This window comes from Tupaia chinensis, unplaced genomic scaffold, assembly GCF_000334495.1.
Source record: "Tupaia chinensis unplaced genomic scaffold, TupChi_1.0 Scaffold000265_1, whole genome shotgun sequence".
Taxonomy (NCBI): Eukaryota; Metazoa; Chordata; class Mammalia; order Scandentia; family Tupaiidae; genus Tupaia; species Tupaia belangeri.
The window spans coordinates 176,994-196,469 of record NW_006159745.1 but is presented as its reverse complement, the minus strand read 5'-3'; the positions used below and the strand labels follow the sequence as shown (position 1 = coordinate 196,469).

At 38.4% G+C, this 19,476-nt stretch overlaps 1 protein-coding gene across 1 annotated transcript in view; it reads left to right on the top strand.

The window, feature by feature from the left end:
- Window positions 1-9,761: 9,761 nt before the first annotated feature.
- Window positions 9,762-19,476, top strand: part of LOC102486015 (cadherin-2) — a gene marked incomplete at its 3' end in the record, with an annotated part of 185,985 nt that continues 176,270 nt past the window's right edge. The window contains 1 exon segment of the mRNA XM_006149493.2: window positions 9,762-9,882. Within this exon segment, the coding sequence (XP_006149555.2) occupies window positions 9,762-9,882 (121 nt within the window).

Here is a 19,476-nt window from a genome sequence, read left to right as displayed (position 1 = left end):
CTGTGAAATTTAGAGAATCTGGCAAATGGAATTGTATGGCGATAAATTGGATTAAAACATAAAAAAATTAGTCATGCAGAATTGGTCTTGAACAGTTCCATTATTCTGTTACCATGTACTCAACTAACCACTTTAACGGTGTCTTCATTAATTGTTTATATTCTCTTAGGTCATTTGGAAGACATAACCGCATATTAAAAGTATTACCATAGCCGTTCCCCTCCCTCCACCATCACTCACCTTCCACTAGCCCACAAATTCTAATTACATATTAAATCACATATTTTAAAAGAAATTCCACTTGTGTTCCTCTTGTCTGTTTTTGTGAAAGAGCTTTTCTTTTTAGTGACTTTGTTGTAGTATTTCTACTTCACAGAATTTTTTGGGAAAAAATACTTTTCAAGTCCTCACAGAGCAAAGAGAAAAAAATCTTCACAACAAAAACAGGAACATAATAGCTAACCCCTGTCTTATGGTGAATTAGTTATTATTTTAAGCCCTTTACACTCTTCATAACAATCTAACGAGGTCCAGACTTACAGCTACCGCTACTATTATTGTTATTATTGCAGAGGGAACATCTGAGGCCAAGATGAGATTCAATAGCTTGTTGAAGTCACATAGGTAGGACGGAGTAAAGGCAGGATGCCGGAAGCCATTTGTGCTAACTGCATGGTCCCAACAGCAGGATTTAAACCTAAGGTTTGCCATAGAGCCTGATCTTAACCACTACATACGCTACTGCCTTTATTTCCACTAACAGTAAGGGGAGCAAACAAACTTCAAAAGTAAAAGGAGATTTCAACTTGTTTGATCACATTTGATAACCTGCACAATAATGTAATTGAAGCAAAGACAATAAGGATATTGGATAAGCACAATAGAAAATCTGATGGGGAAAAAGAAAGAGATTGATGTTTTGAGGGAAAACAGCCACTTGACTAAGTTTAAGAGTTAGCGATAACCAACATTGTCTAGATTTTAGTTACGTGGTCTTCAGAGCCAGAAAGAAGATAATGATTTTGTTAGTATTGGGTTGCATTTGGATGTGAAAGTTTTAGGTAATGATCATAAAAGATCTTGATCAGGAAGAGGGTGGAGAGGCAAGGCAATTGAAGAGCCAGTGCATGTGGCTCTGTGTGGAATTATTTAAGAGCCTGGATTTAGGAGTGACTTGGAGGAAATTGGAAAGCAGATCCAGTGGCCAAGGATGACTATAAAAAAGAATAATGAGAACGAGAGCCTACAAGAGTGGTGGACTCAGGACTTTAAAGCTCACAGTATTGAACTGTGAAAAAAAAAAAATATTAGCAAGAACAAAGAGTGATGTCACTGCAAGTTCAGAACCGGAACAGAGAGACTAATACTAACAGGTAAGCAGAACTCCTCAACTCCTATTACACTTCTGTCCTTTTTAGACAAGGAGGTTGATCTTCAGGCTGGAAAGAGTAGAGCAAATACTTGTAAGAGGAAATTGAAACTCAAGATAGGTGAGCTGATTGCGCGAGAGCATGAAGCGGCACTAAATGAGTTCAGATCCTCTGACCAGTATGAATTTTGCCCTGGCGGGCTGGGAGACTTTAGCACTTCCCGTCATCTGTGAAGAATTGTAGAGCAGAGGAGAATTACCAAAGGACTAGGGACAGGGTAATGTCTCAATTAAAGACAGAACAAAAAATGAAAAAGGTGAAGTTTTCAAACAAAAGAAGACAGCATTGGGTTGTTAAAAATGGAAAAATAATTATTTCTTTATTCTTTCTTGTTACTAAGAGATTAGACTTGAAGACTAGGACTTAAAGGTAGGTGTGCTGTATCTTAGGAGTTCAGAATGGTTTGGGGAGGTAGAGATACAGTCTGGAGGTGTGGCCACCAAGTGACACATAGCCACTTGTTAAGTATATAGACTTATTCGTATATTTAGTGAATTTGGAATTAGGATCTGTATTTTTTTCTTTTTAATTTGCCAAGAGTGTGTGTGTGTGCTTGGGGTGTGGGGCGAGAAAGCTTCCTCCATGGGGAATGGTCAAATTGCAATCCTTTCTCCTCTGTTTCTCCTTTCTGGATTTGGAGTACAAGTATACATGTGGGCATATTTCTCATTCTGCCAGGTCCAAGACTTGAACCTGTATAGTTTACAATGTGAAATCCAACTGCCTTACCCACCAGCCCACGGGCTGGCCTGAAACCCTGTATTTTAAACAAATGTCCCAGATTGCTTGCTATGTTTAGCAACTTTGGGAACTGCTAGGCTGTATGACAGACCCACTGTGAGTCAGGTTCACCCTCTCATTACTGGTGTCAATACCACTGTGACCAGTAGTTTACCCAATGAATGACCACTTTTCAGACACTATCTTGAGTGCTTTACACATATTAACTTGATCATCTGTCCTATGAGTAGCTGCTGTTTTTCTTTTTTTAAAAATATAATTATTTAACTTTATTTTAATTTGAACAGAGAGGGACAGAGCGTGTGTGTGTGTGTGTGTGTGTGTGTTTGAGAGAGAGAGAGAGAGAGAGAGAGAGAGAACGCAAGCTGCCAGGTCTAGAACTCGAACTGCGGTCAGCCATATGGGAGTCTAGCGCCTTTAAGCACTATGCCACCTGCCAGCCCAGTGCTCTTTTTTCTTGTTATACACATGGAAGAACTCTGACCTCGCAGAGGTTTTACAAATAGTAGTGGTGACACTGAGATTCAGAGTCAGGCAGTCTAGCATGTCAGAAGACCATCCTCCAAACACTCTACTATCCTTCAGAGGTTTGCTGATTTTCCTGCTATGGTAGGAAAGCATTGTCAAAGCTCATGATAACCCCTGCCTTTAGCCTCTCAGTAACATCTTTACATTGGGGTTTCTCCTTAGACTTGCTTTGTTTCTGCTTTAATTTAACTATTTATGTATTTATTTATTTTTAAAATTTGACCAGAGAAGGACAGAACGAGAGAGAGAGAGAGAGAGAAAGCAAGCTGACAGGTCTGGGACTCAGACTGAGGTCATCCATGTGGGAGTCCAGTGCCCTTAATCACCATGCCACCTGCTAGCCCCTCCTTCGACTTTTAAAATACATAGAGATAAATGGGTAAAACCAGGTGGAGTTCTTAATGTAATGTGATCCAGCTTTGGAGGACTGATGGAAATTGCTGCTTCCAGTGGCCCAGCATGAGCAGCAAGGGCCCTGCTGGAGGAAGCCATGTCTGAGGTGTTTGGTGGAGCTCACTGGTGACGTCCAAGTACAGCGTAAATCCGGGGGCTTTGTTCTGCTCTACCTTTGCCTGGAATGCCCTTTTCCACTTCCTCCCCTTTCTCTTGGCAACGTTTTAATCATCTTTAAAGTCAGTGCCTAAATGTCACTTTAGCTATGGAGGCTTCTTTGACTTTCCAAGCAGATTTATCATCCCATTCTTCCTGCTTCTTTAGCACTTTGTTCCTGACAGTATAATTTCGTGATTATCTTTCCCAGTTTGTGACATCTCTGTTCACGGTCACTCGGCTGAAAATGGGGGAAGGATATCATTTCCTCCCTTTCTCCCACCCTGAGTCCCTGTCTTACCAAGCCCTATCGATTGTAACTACCTGCATATTGATCACATTGGCCCTGTCTTTATTCCTGCTACCCTGCCCTAATTCAGGTGTATGTTCTGACTTGTCTCCCAGCTGTCTCTTGTCATCCCCCTCACACATACATACATACGTACACACATGCATTTACCATGAAGTAGTCAAAGAGAATTCTCTATCAAATACAATCCATCTCTGATTACAGTCCATCTCTGGCTTCCCACAGAAAACAGTATAACCCCAAGTCCCCAACCATCCGTGATCTAACCCAGTCTAACTTTTCTGCCTTGCTTCTTGGACTCCAAAGCTACACAGAACTGATTGTAATTCCGCAGGCGCTATGCTGTTTCTTGCCTCCTTGTTACAGCTCCAGCAGTGACTGCCCGGTGATGGCTTCACTGCCACCCTTCTCTGCCTTGCTTCTCCATGGCTCTGCCACAGACGCTCTGACTCCCTGCCCTCGGCGCTCCTCCCAGCCTCTGCTTATCTCTACCTTCAACCTTGAGCTCCTTAAGAACAGGGGCTGGATCTTGCTCTCTTTTTCCAGTACCAAATGAACACAGTATAGGTTTCTTGAAAGCATCATATTGTAATTACTTGTTGTGCTTGGAAAGGCTGCAAGGTTAGACTACCGCCTCTTTCTCCCCCCTGCATGTAGGTCTTGGGTAGCTCATCGCACTTCTGTGTGAGAAACTGCTTGTTCCTATGTAAAATGCAGGTAAGTTTGCTCTCTCAGGGGACTATTGTGAGGATAATAATGTTGTGTAATACTAACAGTATTCCAGGGGTTTGCAAAGTACAGTCCTGCTGCCTTTTGTGTGTGTGTGTGTGTGTGTGTGTGTGGTAGATCTCCCACAATCTTGGACCTAGTACCAGCCACAGACCTGTAGGATTGCTGGGAGAACTGAATGAGATACTGATTTACCAGCACTGCGTGGCACACCCCTGTAATATTTCCAATTTGGATTTGAGTGCTTCCTGTTTTTTTTTTTTTTTATGTGTGTGTCAACACGTTAATTTTGTTATCTTCATTTTGAAAATTGAGAAGAAATTAATAATAGTAGATAGAAATATTTTAATTTTGTAGAGTCTGTCTTTAAAAAGATATAGATCAATAACATACTGTTCTGGATCTTTTTTGTTTTGGGAAAAAATAATTTAGAAAAGAGGCTGTTTCAAATGAATCTACATAGGAAATATGAAATTTTTTGAAAATTTATTTACTTTTTAAAATTTATTCATTCATTTATTTTAATTTGACCAGAGAGAGACAGAGAGAGAGAGAGAAAGTGAGAAAGCAAGCTGCCAGGTCCAGGACTCAACCTGTGATCAGCCATATTGGAGTGTTCAGCACCTTAACCACCACATCACCTGCTGGTCCCCTAAATTATGAAATATGTAGATTAGGGCCAGCAGGTAGTGTAGTGGTTAGGGTGTTGGACATATGGCCAAACTCAAACTGCGATTTGAGTCCCGGACCTGGCAGCTTGCTTTCTCACTTTCTCTCTATCTCTCTTTCTTTCTGTCTCTCTCTGGTGAATACACATGCCCTATAGAAAATTTCATGATAATAATAATAATATTTAAATCTTTTTTTTTTTTGAGAGTTTTTTTTCTATAGGGCGTGTGCGCTCGCCAGAAAGACACAGACGGAGACAGAAAGCGAGAAATCACCCCCCACAGGGGATGGCCACGCCGCAATCCCTTCTCCTCCATTCTCCTCTCGGGATCTTGGGCACGCATGCACACATGCCTGGCATGAGTTTAAGCTGCCAGGTCCGGGACTTGAACCGTGGTCGACTACGTGGGAGTGCAGCGAAATAGCCATTACGCTAATTGCTCATCCCAATATTTAAATCATTTTAAAAATAAAAAAGAAATATATAGATTCAAGTGAGTGAGTGAAATACTTTGTTGTAAAAAAATCATGACATATTTATTTTTGAATACTCTTTTTAAAAAAAGGATTACTTAACTCACTCATTCATTTACTTTAATTTGACCAGAGGGAGAAGGAGAGAGAGAGAAGAGAAAGTAAGAAAACAAGCCACCAGATCTGGGACTTGAACCATGGTCAGCCGTGTGGGAGTGTTCAACACCTTAACCACCACATCACCTGCTGGTCCCCTAAATTATGAAATATGTAGATTAGGGCCAGCAGGTAGTGTAGTGGTTAGGGTGTTGGACATATGGCCAAACTCAGACTGCGATTTGAGTCCCGGACCTGGCAGCTTGCTTTCTCACTTTCTCTCTATCTCTCTTTCTTTCTGTCTCTCTCTGGTGAATACACATGCCCTATAGAAAATTTCATGATAATAATAATAATATTTAAATCTTTTTTTTTTTTGAGAGTTTTTTTTCTATAGGGCGTGTGCGCTCGCCAGACAGAGAAAAAGTGAGAAATCACCCCCCCACAGGGGATGGCCACGCCGCAATCCCTTCTCCTCCATTCTCCTCTCGGGATCTTGGGCACGCATGCACACGTGCCTGGCATGAGTTTAAGCTGCCAGGTCCGGGACTTGAACCGTGGTCGACTACGTGGGAGTGCAGCGAAATAGCCATTACGCTAATTGCTCATCCCAATATTTAAATCATTTTAAAAATAAAAAAGAAATATATAGATTCAAGTGAGTGAGTGAAATACTTTGTTGTAAAAAAATCATGACTTTTTTTATGTTTTTCTATGCAAAAAATACACGTGACTTTTCCAACAACCTAATATTTCATAATAACATATGCCCTCTCTGAGTATGTATTATTAGTAGCCAGTATTTGTTTGAGATGTGCTTTGCCAACATTGTTTCAGTGAGTCTCACAGCCGGCAGTGCAGATAGGTGCCCTTCAGGACGTAAGGAAAGTGCGCACAGAGAGGTTGAGTAAGGGGTAGCACATCAAAGACAGAGGTTTCCTTTTCTGAAATAAGGTGGAGACTGAAACTCGGAAGTAAACATTCAGTACATCCCAGATGGCCTTGATGCAGCCTTGAAATCCCATTCCTGTATGTTTGGCCCATGAGCTGCTAATCCCGCTATCTGAGGACAGACCCAGTGAGAAAAAGACAGTAGTCGTGGAGTTGAAGAAAAGCTTCCCAGTTTCCCCTGGTCTTCAGACCTGGTGATCTCTGGATGCTTGTCTGCAAATCCTCACGCTGTTCTAACCCGAGTGAGTGCCAGCTTGGAATGTGACCCCTGTTTGCTCTGTACCTCCCATTGTCTGCTTCAGTCCCACTGCCCTGTCCAGCTCTGCCCTGCTCTACTTCCCTGGGCTCAAGACTACCTGAGCCATTTGCCTTGCAGAAGCCTAGAAGAGGCAGGCCCTTGGCATGGCAGAAAGACACAGGTTTACAACACACTTGTCAGTCAGTTTAAATGGGAGTGCCTTACATTTATTTTGGTTAGCTGAAAGCAAAAGCTCTCCCTTACAGAGTGCCAACTCTGTGCCAGGCTTGGTATGGGTGCCTGTATGTGCACAGGTGTTAAGTGGCATGACGTTTCCCTGTTTCCTGAATTTGATCCGTGTTGGGAGCATCACTTCTTACTTCTCATTCGAATCCTAATATTTTTTCTTCTTATCAACTAAGAAAATCATACATAATGTGTAGGGAATAATGCAATTTGTATCAAGGTGTCTACACACATCTTTACATTTTACCCTGTTTAAGATTGTATTTTGAGGGACCAGCAGTTAGCGTAATGGCTATGTTGCTGAACTCCCATGTAGTCGACCACAGTTCAAGTCCCAGACCCGGTGGCTTAAAACTCACGCTGGGGCGCGTGTGCGTGCATGCCCAAGATCCCAAGAGGAGAATAGAGGAGAAGGGATTGTGGTGTGGCCATCCCCCTCTAGGGGGGTGATTCCTTGCTTTCTCTCTGTCTTTCTGGTGAGTGCACACACCCAATAGCATAAACCTCTCCAAAAAAAGAAAAAAATACGGTTTTTTTGAAAGAAATGAATTATTACAGATAAAACTGGAGCCACCTGTACAATTCTTCTGGTGACTTTTCTGTGTTTTATTTTGTATTTTTTTTTCTTCTCCTGAGGTAGTCACTGAATTAAGTTTGGTGTTTATCACTACTCTGTGCATTTTTGTATTCTTACTTACTATAAATTTATGTGTCCATAATATGATAATGTCTTTCAGATTTAACTTTCATATAAATGGAACCATTAATCATGTTTCTAATGCTTCGTGCAAGAATCATCCTGCAGTAGGCTTTGTCTTCTGTCTGAATTTGGGATGTCACATAAATAGATTTTTGAACTTACTAAAGATAATAGGTATCTCTAGGTTGATTTATAATTAAATTTCTCTCTCAATCTTACATGGAATTTTAAGAAACTGACTTTTTGTTTGACTTTGTTTTGTTTCTGAGATGTAGCCCTGTGGATAAATGTAGTTTATTCCATTTTAATGTTGTTAGGTATTGGTTTTTTTGGCTATGTGAAAATGTATTAGTCCTTTCATATGTGGCTGGGCATTTAAGAGCCTCTGGTTCCTACTATTCTAACCATGCTTCCTTGATCATCCTGCATGTTTCTCCGAGAGCACCCAAGGGAGTGTTTCCCTAGGAAATCTACAGTGCTGTCTATATTCCCATTCACCTTACTGGAATTTGCCAGGGTGCACCGGATGGTGGGAGACTGTACAGCTTTCATGCACGCCTGTATACAGAAGTTGGTTCCTCTGTGTTATATACTTGTTTTTTCTTTCTCTGTGTTACACACTTGATACAGTCCTTTCTTGCACACAACAGACTTAAAACTGTTTGCAATTTGATGGGTCGAACTGATATCTCACTATTGCTCCTAATAATTTTGTAAGATTGAAGTTTCTGATATTTTATGAAGTTCACATTTATTGTCTTCTATATTTTTTTTTTTGAGAGATTTTCACTGTAGGGCGCGTGCGCTCGCCAGACAGACAGAGAGAGATATAGAGACAGAAAGCGAGAAATCACCCCCCAGGGTGGATGGTCACGCCGCAATCCCTTCTCCTCCATTCTCCTCTCGGGATCTTGGGCACGCACGCACATGCGCCCGGCGTGAGTTTTAAGCCACCGGGTCCGGGACACGAACCGTGGTCGACTACGTGGGAGTCCAGCGACATAGCCATTACGCTAACTGCTGGTTCCCTATATTTTTTCATGTTTGATTGGAACAGACATTTTAGATTCGTCTGAATTTTTGCAACATTAGTATTTGTAAGACTTCACATGCGTAGTTCAGGTAGTCTTTTAATTGTGAAGCCACACTGTTGCTTTATTCGGACAGCTGTTGCAGGTCTCAGTTTCTGGGGATTCCCTTTCTCCCTCCTCTCACTTTCTGATTATCCTTACCTGCGCAGACTGTTCCCTTGGCTACTGAAATCCATCCCTTGGGTGCCCTAAGCTCACTCTGTCTCTTCCTGTATTTGAATCCCTATCACCTCAGGTTAGAGGCCTCTGCAAATGTTCCCAGAGTTCTGCTGAGGGCTGCTATTATGTCAATAGAGCGGGAAGAAGTAGTGAAACGAAGTTGCACGGTTATCTCTATAGCACTGAGCTTTAAGCACACTGGTAATTAACTGTGAATGTGACCATAGAGAGGAAGATGGCAAGACACTTGGTTTCTAGTTTTAAGTATATAAAGAAGAAACATAATTGTGTTAATCTTTACTTACACTTTTAGTACAGCCTTGTCCTTAAAATGATAGAAATGTGTAACTTTTGATTGATTAGTTTTACTGAGTATAAAATACTTTATATCTTGCAGTATATATGCTATTTTCTTAAATGAACAGGATATAGTAAAACAAACGTCTTAGGGAATTAGATGAGAATATAAAAACCTATCTGCCTGAATGTGTACATTTTTCATGAATAGTTAAGTTAGTGATTTGCTGAGCCCAAAGGCTTTTTGGCTGTCCCTCAACCACTTGATAGTTCTTCAGTCACAATGGCCATTTTAATGGAAATGTTCAGCCCTTAGAAGAACCTAGAATGTGTATTATTTAGATTTTACTGGACTAGACAAGTGGGATTTGTTTCTTCTACTCCAGTTATCAGAAAGATTAACCCTTTGCCCTCTACATTCTAATTGTAACTATTCAGAAACAAAGGGGGTGTTTGTACAAAATAGTTGAAAAAATGATGCTTTATGCCAAGTGGAATGTTTCTCAGTTGAAGGAGGTAGCAATCATTGCACACATTTTTTTTTTTTCTTCTTATGTTACAGGCATCTGTAGAGGCTTCTGGTGGAATCGCATTATGCAAGACTGGATTTCCTGAAGATGTTTACAGTGCAGTCTTATCGAAGGATGTGCACGAAGGACAGCCACTTCTCAATGGTACTATCTCAACAAATGTATTTGTACATATAGTGTCCATGCTCTTGAAACAAGTTAGCCATTACAAGGTCTAAACCATCTCACAATTACTATAATGAGACTGTAGGGACTTTATTTTAGGATTATAGAAGAGCTCATGACTCTCTTATATACGTAATTGGAAGGCTCCTGGTCACCTGCAAACTTCAGATTTTCTTCCTTTTAAAATTTATTAGGAACTTTTATACGACCGATTTTTACTATTTTTCTGAAAACATGTCATGTCTTTTGAAGAATAATATTTACCAGACATCTAGATCTAATGGTTTTTAGAAATTAATTACAGGAAAAATTTTCTTAGTGTTTTGAATTTAGGAAAGACAGTTACTACAGTGTTTTCTTTGACAAAATATGTCAAACCTCACTATTCAACTAAATTTAAAAATGAGCAGGTAAAGCAAGTGAAGTCTCAATTCAGGAGCATGAAATCTATATTTTTGTTGTGGCGTTGTTTATAGACATTACTAGATAGCTAATTTAGTTGTACCATATGTGAATTTTAAATATAGACTCATTTCCATGATCACAAATTCATTATAGTTATCATACGAAAACTTTTGCCAGTGAGTCTAGTCACAATATGAAATAAAACCTGACTATTAAAAACAAAATTGAAAGGTCCATCCTTAACTGTAATTGAAAGCAAATAAAACTTTGTTCCTAGTATTTTCATGGACTTGTATTACACAAAATGTCACTGAAATGTGAAAGCAAGAAGAAGTGATTAGTATGTTGTTTTTAAATTTTAATTCTCTACAAATCTTGCATATCTCTGAGGCTGTGTTAGAGAGCTGCTTTTAGAAAATCTATGCAACCTCAACTAATTAATTTACACAGGACTCTACCTCACAGCCTTAATTGAAGTGTCTCCACAGTACCCACAAACCTTAGTGGTACAATACTTAATACCATAGACAGAGAACTTTGAAATGTAAATGACCTCTTAGCTACCTCAGTTTTTTGGTGAAGGTTACGTTTTATTTTAATTTCAATTTAAATTATGATTTGCTCACACCTTTGGGATTGCTCTGAAATTGTTTTATCTTCTTGAAGTTGTTTTTAAAATTTTTTTAAAGACATCCTCCTGTTCCTACCTCATTACATGGTATTTTAATGAGAATGTTTGAGTCTATCTCAACGCTTAATTGCTGTTTCATCTAGTAGGTAATGGTTGACATGATAGAGGTTTAATTCAAATCACAGTGTGTAGATTTTGCTCAAGTTAATGTGTATCTTGAATCTTGGAGTTCTTCCAGCATGCTTGTCATTTTCTTTAAATTAGTATATGGCATCCTAGGACCTATACGACCTATATATATGATACGAATATGCAAAATACATCAATACAGTTCTGTAGAATAATTCAGATAAAGTATCGGTGGATTCTGTTGCATTTTTTTTCAATTAATTTATGGGATTTATTTTGAAATGAGTAACTCATTTTCTTAAAAGGTTAGAATTTGTTGATTACAAGTAACACTGGCCACCTGAAGCCATTGACTCAAAATTAATTACTTTGGCATGTTGAGTGGTTCTGGAAATGGTAGTCTGTTGTCTTATTATTAGATAATGCTAGTGACAGTAGAAATTGGGCATAGCTTCTTGCCAGTGTTGTTGAAGTATAAACTAGAAACATGTTGTGTTAAAGTTTTAAATGAGAAGGGTTGAAAGCATTTTTGACATTGTACTCTATCACTGAGAGAAGTGGGTATGATGGCCCCAGGTAGAATGTCTACAATTTTGGTATACCCCTTTGTTCTCATTTTCAGTTTTAGCCTTTTTTAAAAACCTTTTATTCGTACGATATACAATTACTTTTTTGCTTCTATTGTTCTCAGAATATGTTAATGGACACCAGCATCTTAGAGCTTATCACATACTGTTTAAAATATTGATTAGTAGAACAAGACATTTTAGAAGGAAGAAAACTTACTCAGGCTTATGTGGAGAAACAAACAATTCATATGATTTTTAAAAAAATAATTATTTACTTATTTATCATTATTATTATTATGATGTAGTTTTCGCTACAGGGCTTGTGCACTCACTAGAGAGAAAGAGAGAGCGAGTGAGAGAGAGAAAGCAAACCACCAGGTCCAGGACTCAAACTTTGATTACAAGTAACACTGGCCACCTGAAGCCATTGACTCAAAATTAATTACTTTGGCATGTTGAGTGGTTCTGGAAATGGTAGTCTGTTGTCTTATTATTAGATAATGCTAGTGACAGTAGAAATTGGGCATAGCTTCTTGCCAGTGTTGTTGAAGTATAAACTAGAAACATGTTGTGTTAAAGTTTTAAATGAGAAGGGTTGAAAGCATTTTTGACATTGTACTCTATCACTGAGAGAAGTGGGTATGATGGCCCCAGGTAGAATGTCTACAATTTTGGTATACCCCTTTGTTCTCATTTTTAGTTTTAGCCTTTTTTAAAAACCTTTTATTCGTACGATATACAATTACTTTTTTGCTTCTATTGTTCTCAGAATATGTTAATGGACACCAGCATCTTAGAGCTTATCACATACTGTTTAAAATATTGATTAGTAGAACAAGACATTTTAGAAGGAAGAAAACTTACTCAGGCTTATGTGGAGAAACAAACAATTCATATGATTTTTAAAAAAATAATTATTTACTTATTTATCATTATTATTATTATGATGTAGTTTTCGCTACAGGGCTTGTGCACTCACTAGAGAGAAAGAGAGAGCGAGTGAGAGAGAGAAAGCAAACCACCAGGTCCAGGACTCAAACTGCAGTTGGCCATGTGAGAATCCAGCACCTTATCCACAACCATCATGCCACCTGCTGGCCCTAATATGAGTTTTATTACTGGTTAATGGGTTTTTTTGGAGAATTATCACTTGGATTAATTCTAGGTTTTTATCTTTTTACGATTTTGGAATTTTTTGGTGGGATAATAAATCCTTATCGTAATCACTAAAATCAAATGTCATGCCATAATTATACCCATGAATTTTGTGTGCTCGCCGTGCAGTAAGTTCCTTCACCTTATATGTGAGAGATCTTCAAACAGTTTATGGGAAATGCATGCTATGAAAAATCTCTGTATGGATTTCAACATCTTGTACCAAAATAAACTCGTACTTTAACTCGTACTTTTGATGTCCTCTTGTATATACAGCAGAAAAGGAGTCTATTGGGTTGTCAACAAAGTCATGATGGATTTTTCCATGAATTTCTATGTAAAAATGCGTCATGACTCCTCCAACAAACCAATTTAACTAGGCCAATCACAGTGATCACTTTTGCCATGGCTCTTGTGGCATACAGTGTTTAAGGAAAGAGATTATTATACATAAGTTTTCAGGGCAAGTTTTCAGTTTTTCAAGGCATTTGCCTCATGACATATTCTACCATATTAAGTTTGCCTTTGAAGTACAGGAGCCTATTGGAGTCATAATTCCTAACTCTTGATTCTTCTGTTAATTTCCTGTTGATAACATTTGGGGAGCAAAGGACAACCAAAGTATACTAGTTCACCAACATACATAGTATCATTTCATAGGATCTGGCACATTAGATCTTGTGTAGAAGTTTAATATTTTAGTATAGAGAGTTCATGAATACTATTTTTTTTTTCAGTTAAGTAATGAAGTCTTTATGAAAGTGCTTGTAAAACATTGACCATAAGAGGAAAATACAAGGTGGCATTGGTCATGTTTAATATGGAAGAAGCATGATACATTAAAAACTAGACTGCAGTTGAGGGAACCAGCAGTTAGCGTAATGGCTATGTCGCTGGACTCCCACGTAGTCGACCGTGGTTCGCGTCCTGGACCCGGTGACTTAAAACTCACACCGGGCGCGTGTGCGTGCGTGCCCAAGATCCCGAGAGGAGAATGGAGCAGAAGGGATTGCAGCGTGACCATCCCCCCGGGGGGTGATTTCTCGCTTTCTATCTCTATGTCTGTCTCTGTCTGGTGAGCACACGCGCCCTATAGCGAAAATCTCTCCAAAAAAACCCAGCAACAACAACAACAAAAAACTGGACTGCAGTTGAGAGAGCATTCTGTTCTCCTCACTCTTTCTTTCTTTTTTTCTTTTTTTTTGCTATTTTATTGAATTTTAGGGAAATAAGATATAAAAAGAACTAGTTAATATACCTCTGGTTTCTCTTCTGATTCTCTTCAGTGTTTCTTTGAAACCATAAGAAGGGCGAATGCATTTTGTGATCCACCGTTGCATACAACACTATGTTTGAGAATACTTCCATGCTTTGAAGATAGTTCAGTATTTTAAAAAGTGGCTATATAGGCCTTTGTTCCATTTTGTTACCAAACCAGGTTTTACATAACTGTGCCTCTATTTTTGAACGTACAGGTTGTTTCCAATTTTTCTTTCTTACATGTAGTGCTGCTATGGAAATTCTTTTTTGGAGAACTTTGATATTTCTTCAGGGATATTTTCATTGGGGATGTGTGTTCAAAGGAACCTAGAATTTGACATTTTTTTGTGTGTTTCTTGCTTTTGGTATTGTTTTTGTTTTCCCATTTTGTAGGACTTATTGCTGCGTTACAAGCATCTCAGGTCTTTTCAACATCCTCATTGTCATTTAATTCCATAATATTTTTCTCATTTTGCTCTTTCCCCTCTAGTGAGAAATATCCCTTCTTTTTTTATCCTGTTCCTTATATATGTTTGTCTTTATAAGTCAGGATATATTTTAGTATGCTTAAGTAGTCATTTTTACCTTGTATTTTTCCATTCTGTTTTAAAAGCATTTATTGCCAACCCCCTCATTTTTCAGGTAAGGAAATTAAAGCTTATAGAGATTGTAGGCTTTTTCAAAGATTGTATAGCTCTTTACATTGTTAACAGACCTGGAATTAGAACCCAGGCTTCCTGATTTCTTTTTTAATTCCAGTAATGTTGATGACTAAGAATTATTTTATTTAACTTTATTTATTTATTTACTTACTTTAATTTGACCAGAGAGGGGAAGGAGGGGGAGTGAAAAGACAAGCTGCCCAGATCCAGATCCAGGACTTGAACCGTGGTTGGCCATGTGGAAGTCCAGCGCCTTAACCGCTATGCCACCTGCCAGTCCCTTATCTTAGATTTATTTTTAATACCTCATGAAGCACCATAATTTATGTGTTACTGAATATATTTGGAAATTTGGGACTGTATGGTAAACAATACTCTTATAAAATAAAATAAAATCTTTCTGTTATTGTTCCTGCTAGTATTTTGCACAAAATTATTTACAAATAGAAAAATTTAGGCCTTAAAAGATAATATTTATTCCTTAATATTTAAGTTACACTCCAGTGAACTAAAAAAAATCTCTCTTGTGGTAACACATTACTTGAAAATAAAACAACTGCAATCATAAATTTTCATTCTGTCACCAGCCATGTATCTGACACTAAGAAATAACAGCCACACTGTGACATAGTAGAGAGAATCCTGGGCTGTTTTTAGCATGACTGTCAAAAGTGATATTCCTGTGCGTCTTGTATTGGTGGTCAGCGTGCTGAGAAATTTTGCTAAGTAACCTCCTCCATATTTGTCAACGTAAATAGCAACCTGCGATTACCAAGAGTATTTTCAGTAATCCATTCATACTCACTCACTCTGGCCAGCACATGATGATTATTTTCAACTAGATGGAATTTGATTTAGATTAGTTTGCTTACTGATTGGGGCTTGTGTACATTAACATGCTCAGATGAAGCTGCAGTGTGGGATCTTTAGATAACAGTATTAAAATATTTTTATTACTTTAGTAGGACTTTACTACTGTGTAGCTACACTATTTTATTTTTTTTAAGTAATATGTGTGCTTTTGTATGATAATGTATTACTGAATCAGGTTAGAGGCTTATATTAACTGTTATGAAATCATGACTTTTGGGTTTGTTTCTTTATTTGTTCATTTATTTATGTATTTATCTTAGGTAGAAAAGAGAATTTAATAGGAAAGAAAGGCCTTAGAAGAGAAGTACACCCGCAAGACTTTTAGGCAGGCAGGTTGCTAGGTAGCAACTGCCTTGGGTTTATTTTAATAATTTGATAAATCATTTTTGTTGTGGTTAGTGAATGTGTAAATGTTTTAAAGCATTTTAAGGGTAAGTTTAGAAACATGTTGATGAAGCCAGCTGGGCACTTGCACAGTACTGATTTCCAATTGATTATAGAAAATGGGCACTAAGTACAGAGGCTGTTCTTGCCAATATTATCGATGGACTTTAAGGAGGAACAAATGAAATGCAGCCATGTGCATTGTCTTAGAGGGGGGATATTATAAAAAGTCTGGTACTATTTTTGTTTTTGTTTGGTTTTGTTTTGCTTCAGATTTTTGCCATATGGCACATGTGCTCACAGGACAGAGAGAGAAAGGTGAGAAATCAACCCCGGGGAGCATGGCAGTCCCACTGTCTCTTCTCCTCCCTTCTCCTCTCAGAATTTTGGGCCTGCACACACAGTTGCCTGGCATATTTTTAAAGCTGTCAGGTCTGAGACTCAAACCGCAGTCTGCATGTAAAATCCAGCACTCTAACCCCCATGCCACACACTGGACCCATTTGTCTCTTTTTAAAGAACAATACACTATATAATAAGATCATTTAAAGAACTCGTACTTTTATCTTTATTTTCACTGTATAACATTCTCCCTTAACTTCAGTTTGTTATCCAAAATTTTAGTTACTTGTGGCCAACTGTGGTTTGAAAACATTAAGTAGAAAATTCCAGAAATAAACGATAAGTTTGTTTGTTTGTTTTGAGAGATTTTTACTGTAGGGCACGTGCACTCGTGGTAGAGACAGAGACAGAAAGACAGAAGGAGAGAAATCACACCCCAGAGGGGATGGTCACGCTGCTGTCCCTTCTCCTTCATTCTCCTCTCAGGATTTTGGGCATGCACACAAGTGTGCCTGGCATAAGTTGTAAGCCACTGGGTCCGGGACTTGAACTATGACTGAGTACATGGAGTCCAGTGACATATCCAGTACACCATCCGCTTGTCCCAATCATCTAAGTTTTATAATAAATTGTACTGTATTCTGAGTGGTATGATGTAATCTTGCACCCTCCTGCTCTGTGCCACCAGCGATGTGAATTATGCCCTTGTCCAGCATATCCATGCTGTTTATGTTACCCACCCTTCTACTCAGTAGCTATCTTGATTATCAGATCAAAAACAAACAGAAAACAGTATACAGGCTTTGAGTATAGAATTTGTTACTACTCATAGTTTCAGGCATCCACTGAGGGTCTTAGAATGTCAACCCCACAGATAAACAGGAACTCTTGTAGTCACTGTGGTTTTCTTTAGTTTGTTTTATTCCTCTTGATGTGTTTTAGGTCTTTTTTCATTTTGCTACAGGGTACATGTGCTCTCCAGAAAGAGACAGAAGGAAGAAAGGAAGCGAGATGTCCCCACTTCCGTGGGTCGGAGTTGGGGTGGGGTTCATGCTGGTCCTCTCTCCTCTATTCTCCTCTTGGTATTTTGGGCATACACGCATACACACCTGTGGTTTTTAAGCCATCAAGCTGGGTCTCTAAGCTGAGACTCTAACTGCTAAGTTGGCTGTGTGGGATCAAGCCACCTTAACTTACATGCCACTTGTTAGTCCAGGTCATTCATGCTTTCTTAATGCAAAACTGAAAACTAAAATAAAACCAGTTTTGGTGATCACTTTTTTTTTTTCTGTTTGCAGTTAGTCATAGCCCTCAGTAACTTGGAGTAGCTGAGTCTTCTTCACAAATTTGTATCCAAGAGATATGTGTTAAAGAAAGCAAGTCATGTTTCTGTGTTTCCCACATGTAAAAACTTTAGCAGGCAAGTACTAAAGTGGTCTAAAATCTGGGCTTTTAAGATCATAGAAGCAAAACTCTCTGTTATTTTAGGATATCTTATAAGTATTTAGTGGGGAGTATAAAATAAATACATAAAATATATTGTATGTTAGGTGATGATAAACAGTAAGTGAAAAAAATGAAGCACAGAAGGGAAATAGGAAGAATGTGTGCTTCTGTAATGTAAGAAGCTGGTCAGGAAGGTGTCATTGCTTAGATAATTGTCATTGCACAGACAGTGGAGTAAGAACTGATATTAGTAATGATCCAAGCATTGTAGATACCCTGTTTGACTGGGAGAGGGACGGTGTGGATTAAAAACCAAGTAAACAGCAAGTGCAAAGGCCCTGAGGCAGGAGTACGTTTTCAGTGGTGAAGGAGCAGCAAGGAACCCAGCTGCCTGAAGTAGAAAAAGGAGGTAGAGCAGTACTGGGCCACTTTGTGTTGCCTTTGCAGACCATTGTTAAGGACTGGCTTTTATTATGAGGAGATAAACAGCTGCTGGAGGACTTTTCAGCAGAGGAAAGACATGATTTGACTTTCAAAATAGTATCATTCTGGCTTTTGTGTTGGGAAAAAAGCCTCAAAAGTATAGGGAAAATAGAGGAAGGAGAGACCATTTAGGAGGCTTGAAATAATCCAGATGAGAGAAGGTGGTGGCTTGCTCAAAGGCTGTAGCAATGGAAGTAGGAGAAGGGGTTGGAGTCTGAGTTAAAAAAAATAATAATTTAATAAAATGAAACTCACACACCATAAAATGAACCATTTTAAACTGAACAGTGTAGTGGTACTTATATATTCATAGTGTTGTGCAACCAACACCCAGTCTGGTTTCAAAACATTTCCATCACTTCAAAGTAAAACCCTGTACCCACTAAGCATTTTTCCTCTGATCCCCCTTCAGTCCATCTCCACAAACCTTTTGTGTCTGGCTTTTTTCACTTAGCATAATGTTTCAGCGGTTCATCCATTTCTAGTTTGTATCAGCACCTCATTCCTTTTTATGGTTAAATTATATATGAAATATATGTATCACAAATTATTTGTCTGTTCACCTGTTAATGGATATTTGAGATGCTTTCACCTTTTGACTTTTCAGAGTACTGCTGGTATGAAAAAAATATATATATACACACACAGACAAATATATATTCATATGTTGAGTATTTATTTTTTATTCTTTTGAGTATACCTAGGAGTGGAATTAGGGGGAGTTATACAATAATTCTATATTAAATTTTGAGGAACTAGCACATTATTTTCCACAGCACTGGAGTGAATATTCATTCTTACTAGCAAGGTGTAGAGGTGTCAGTTTTTTCATATTTGTTATTTTACAGTTATTGTGATTGTAGCCATCCTAGTGACTAGTGAAGTGGTGCTTCATTATGGTTTTGATTTACATTTTTCGAATGACTGTTGATGCTTGATGTCTTTTCCTGTGTATAATTTGTATAGCTTCTTTGGAGAAATGTCTATTCAAGTCCTGTGCCCATTTTTAAAAACTGAATCATTTGCCTTTTTGTTTTTGAGTCTTTCAGTATTTATTCTAGGTAGATAACAGATTCTCATCACATATAAGATTTATAAAAGTTTTCTTCCATTCTATTGGTGGTTGCTGTTATCCTTTCAGGCTGTTGTAACAAAATACTGTGGACTTAGTGACTTATAAACAATAAAAGTTTATTTCTCACCACTATAGTGACTGGGAAGACCACAGTCAAAA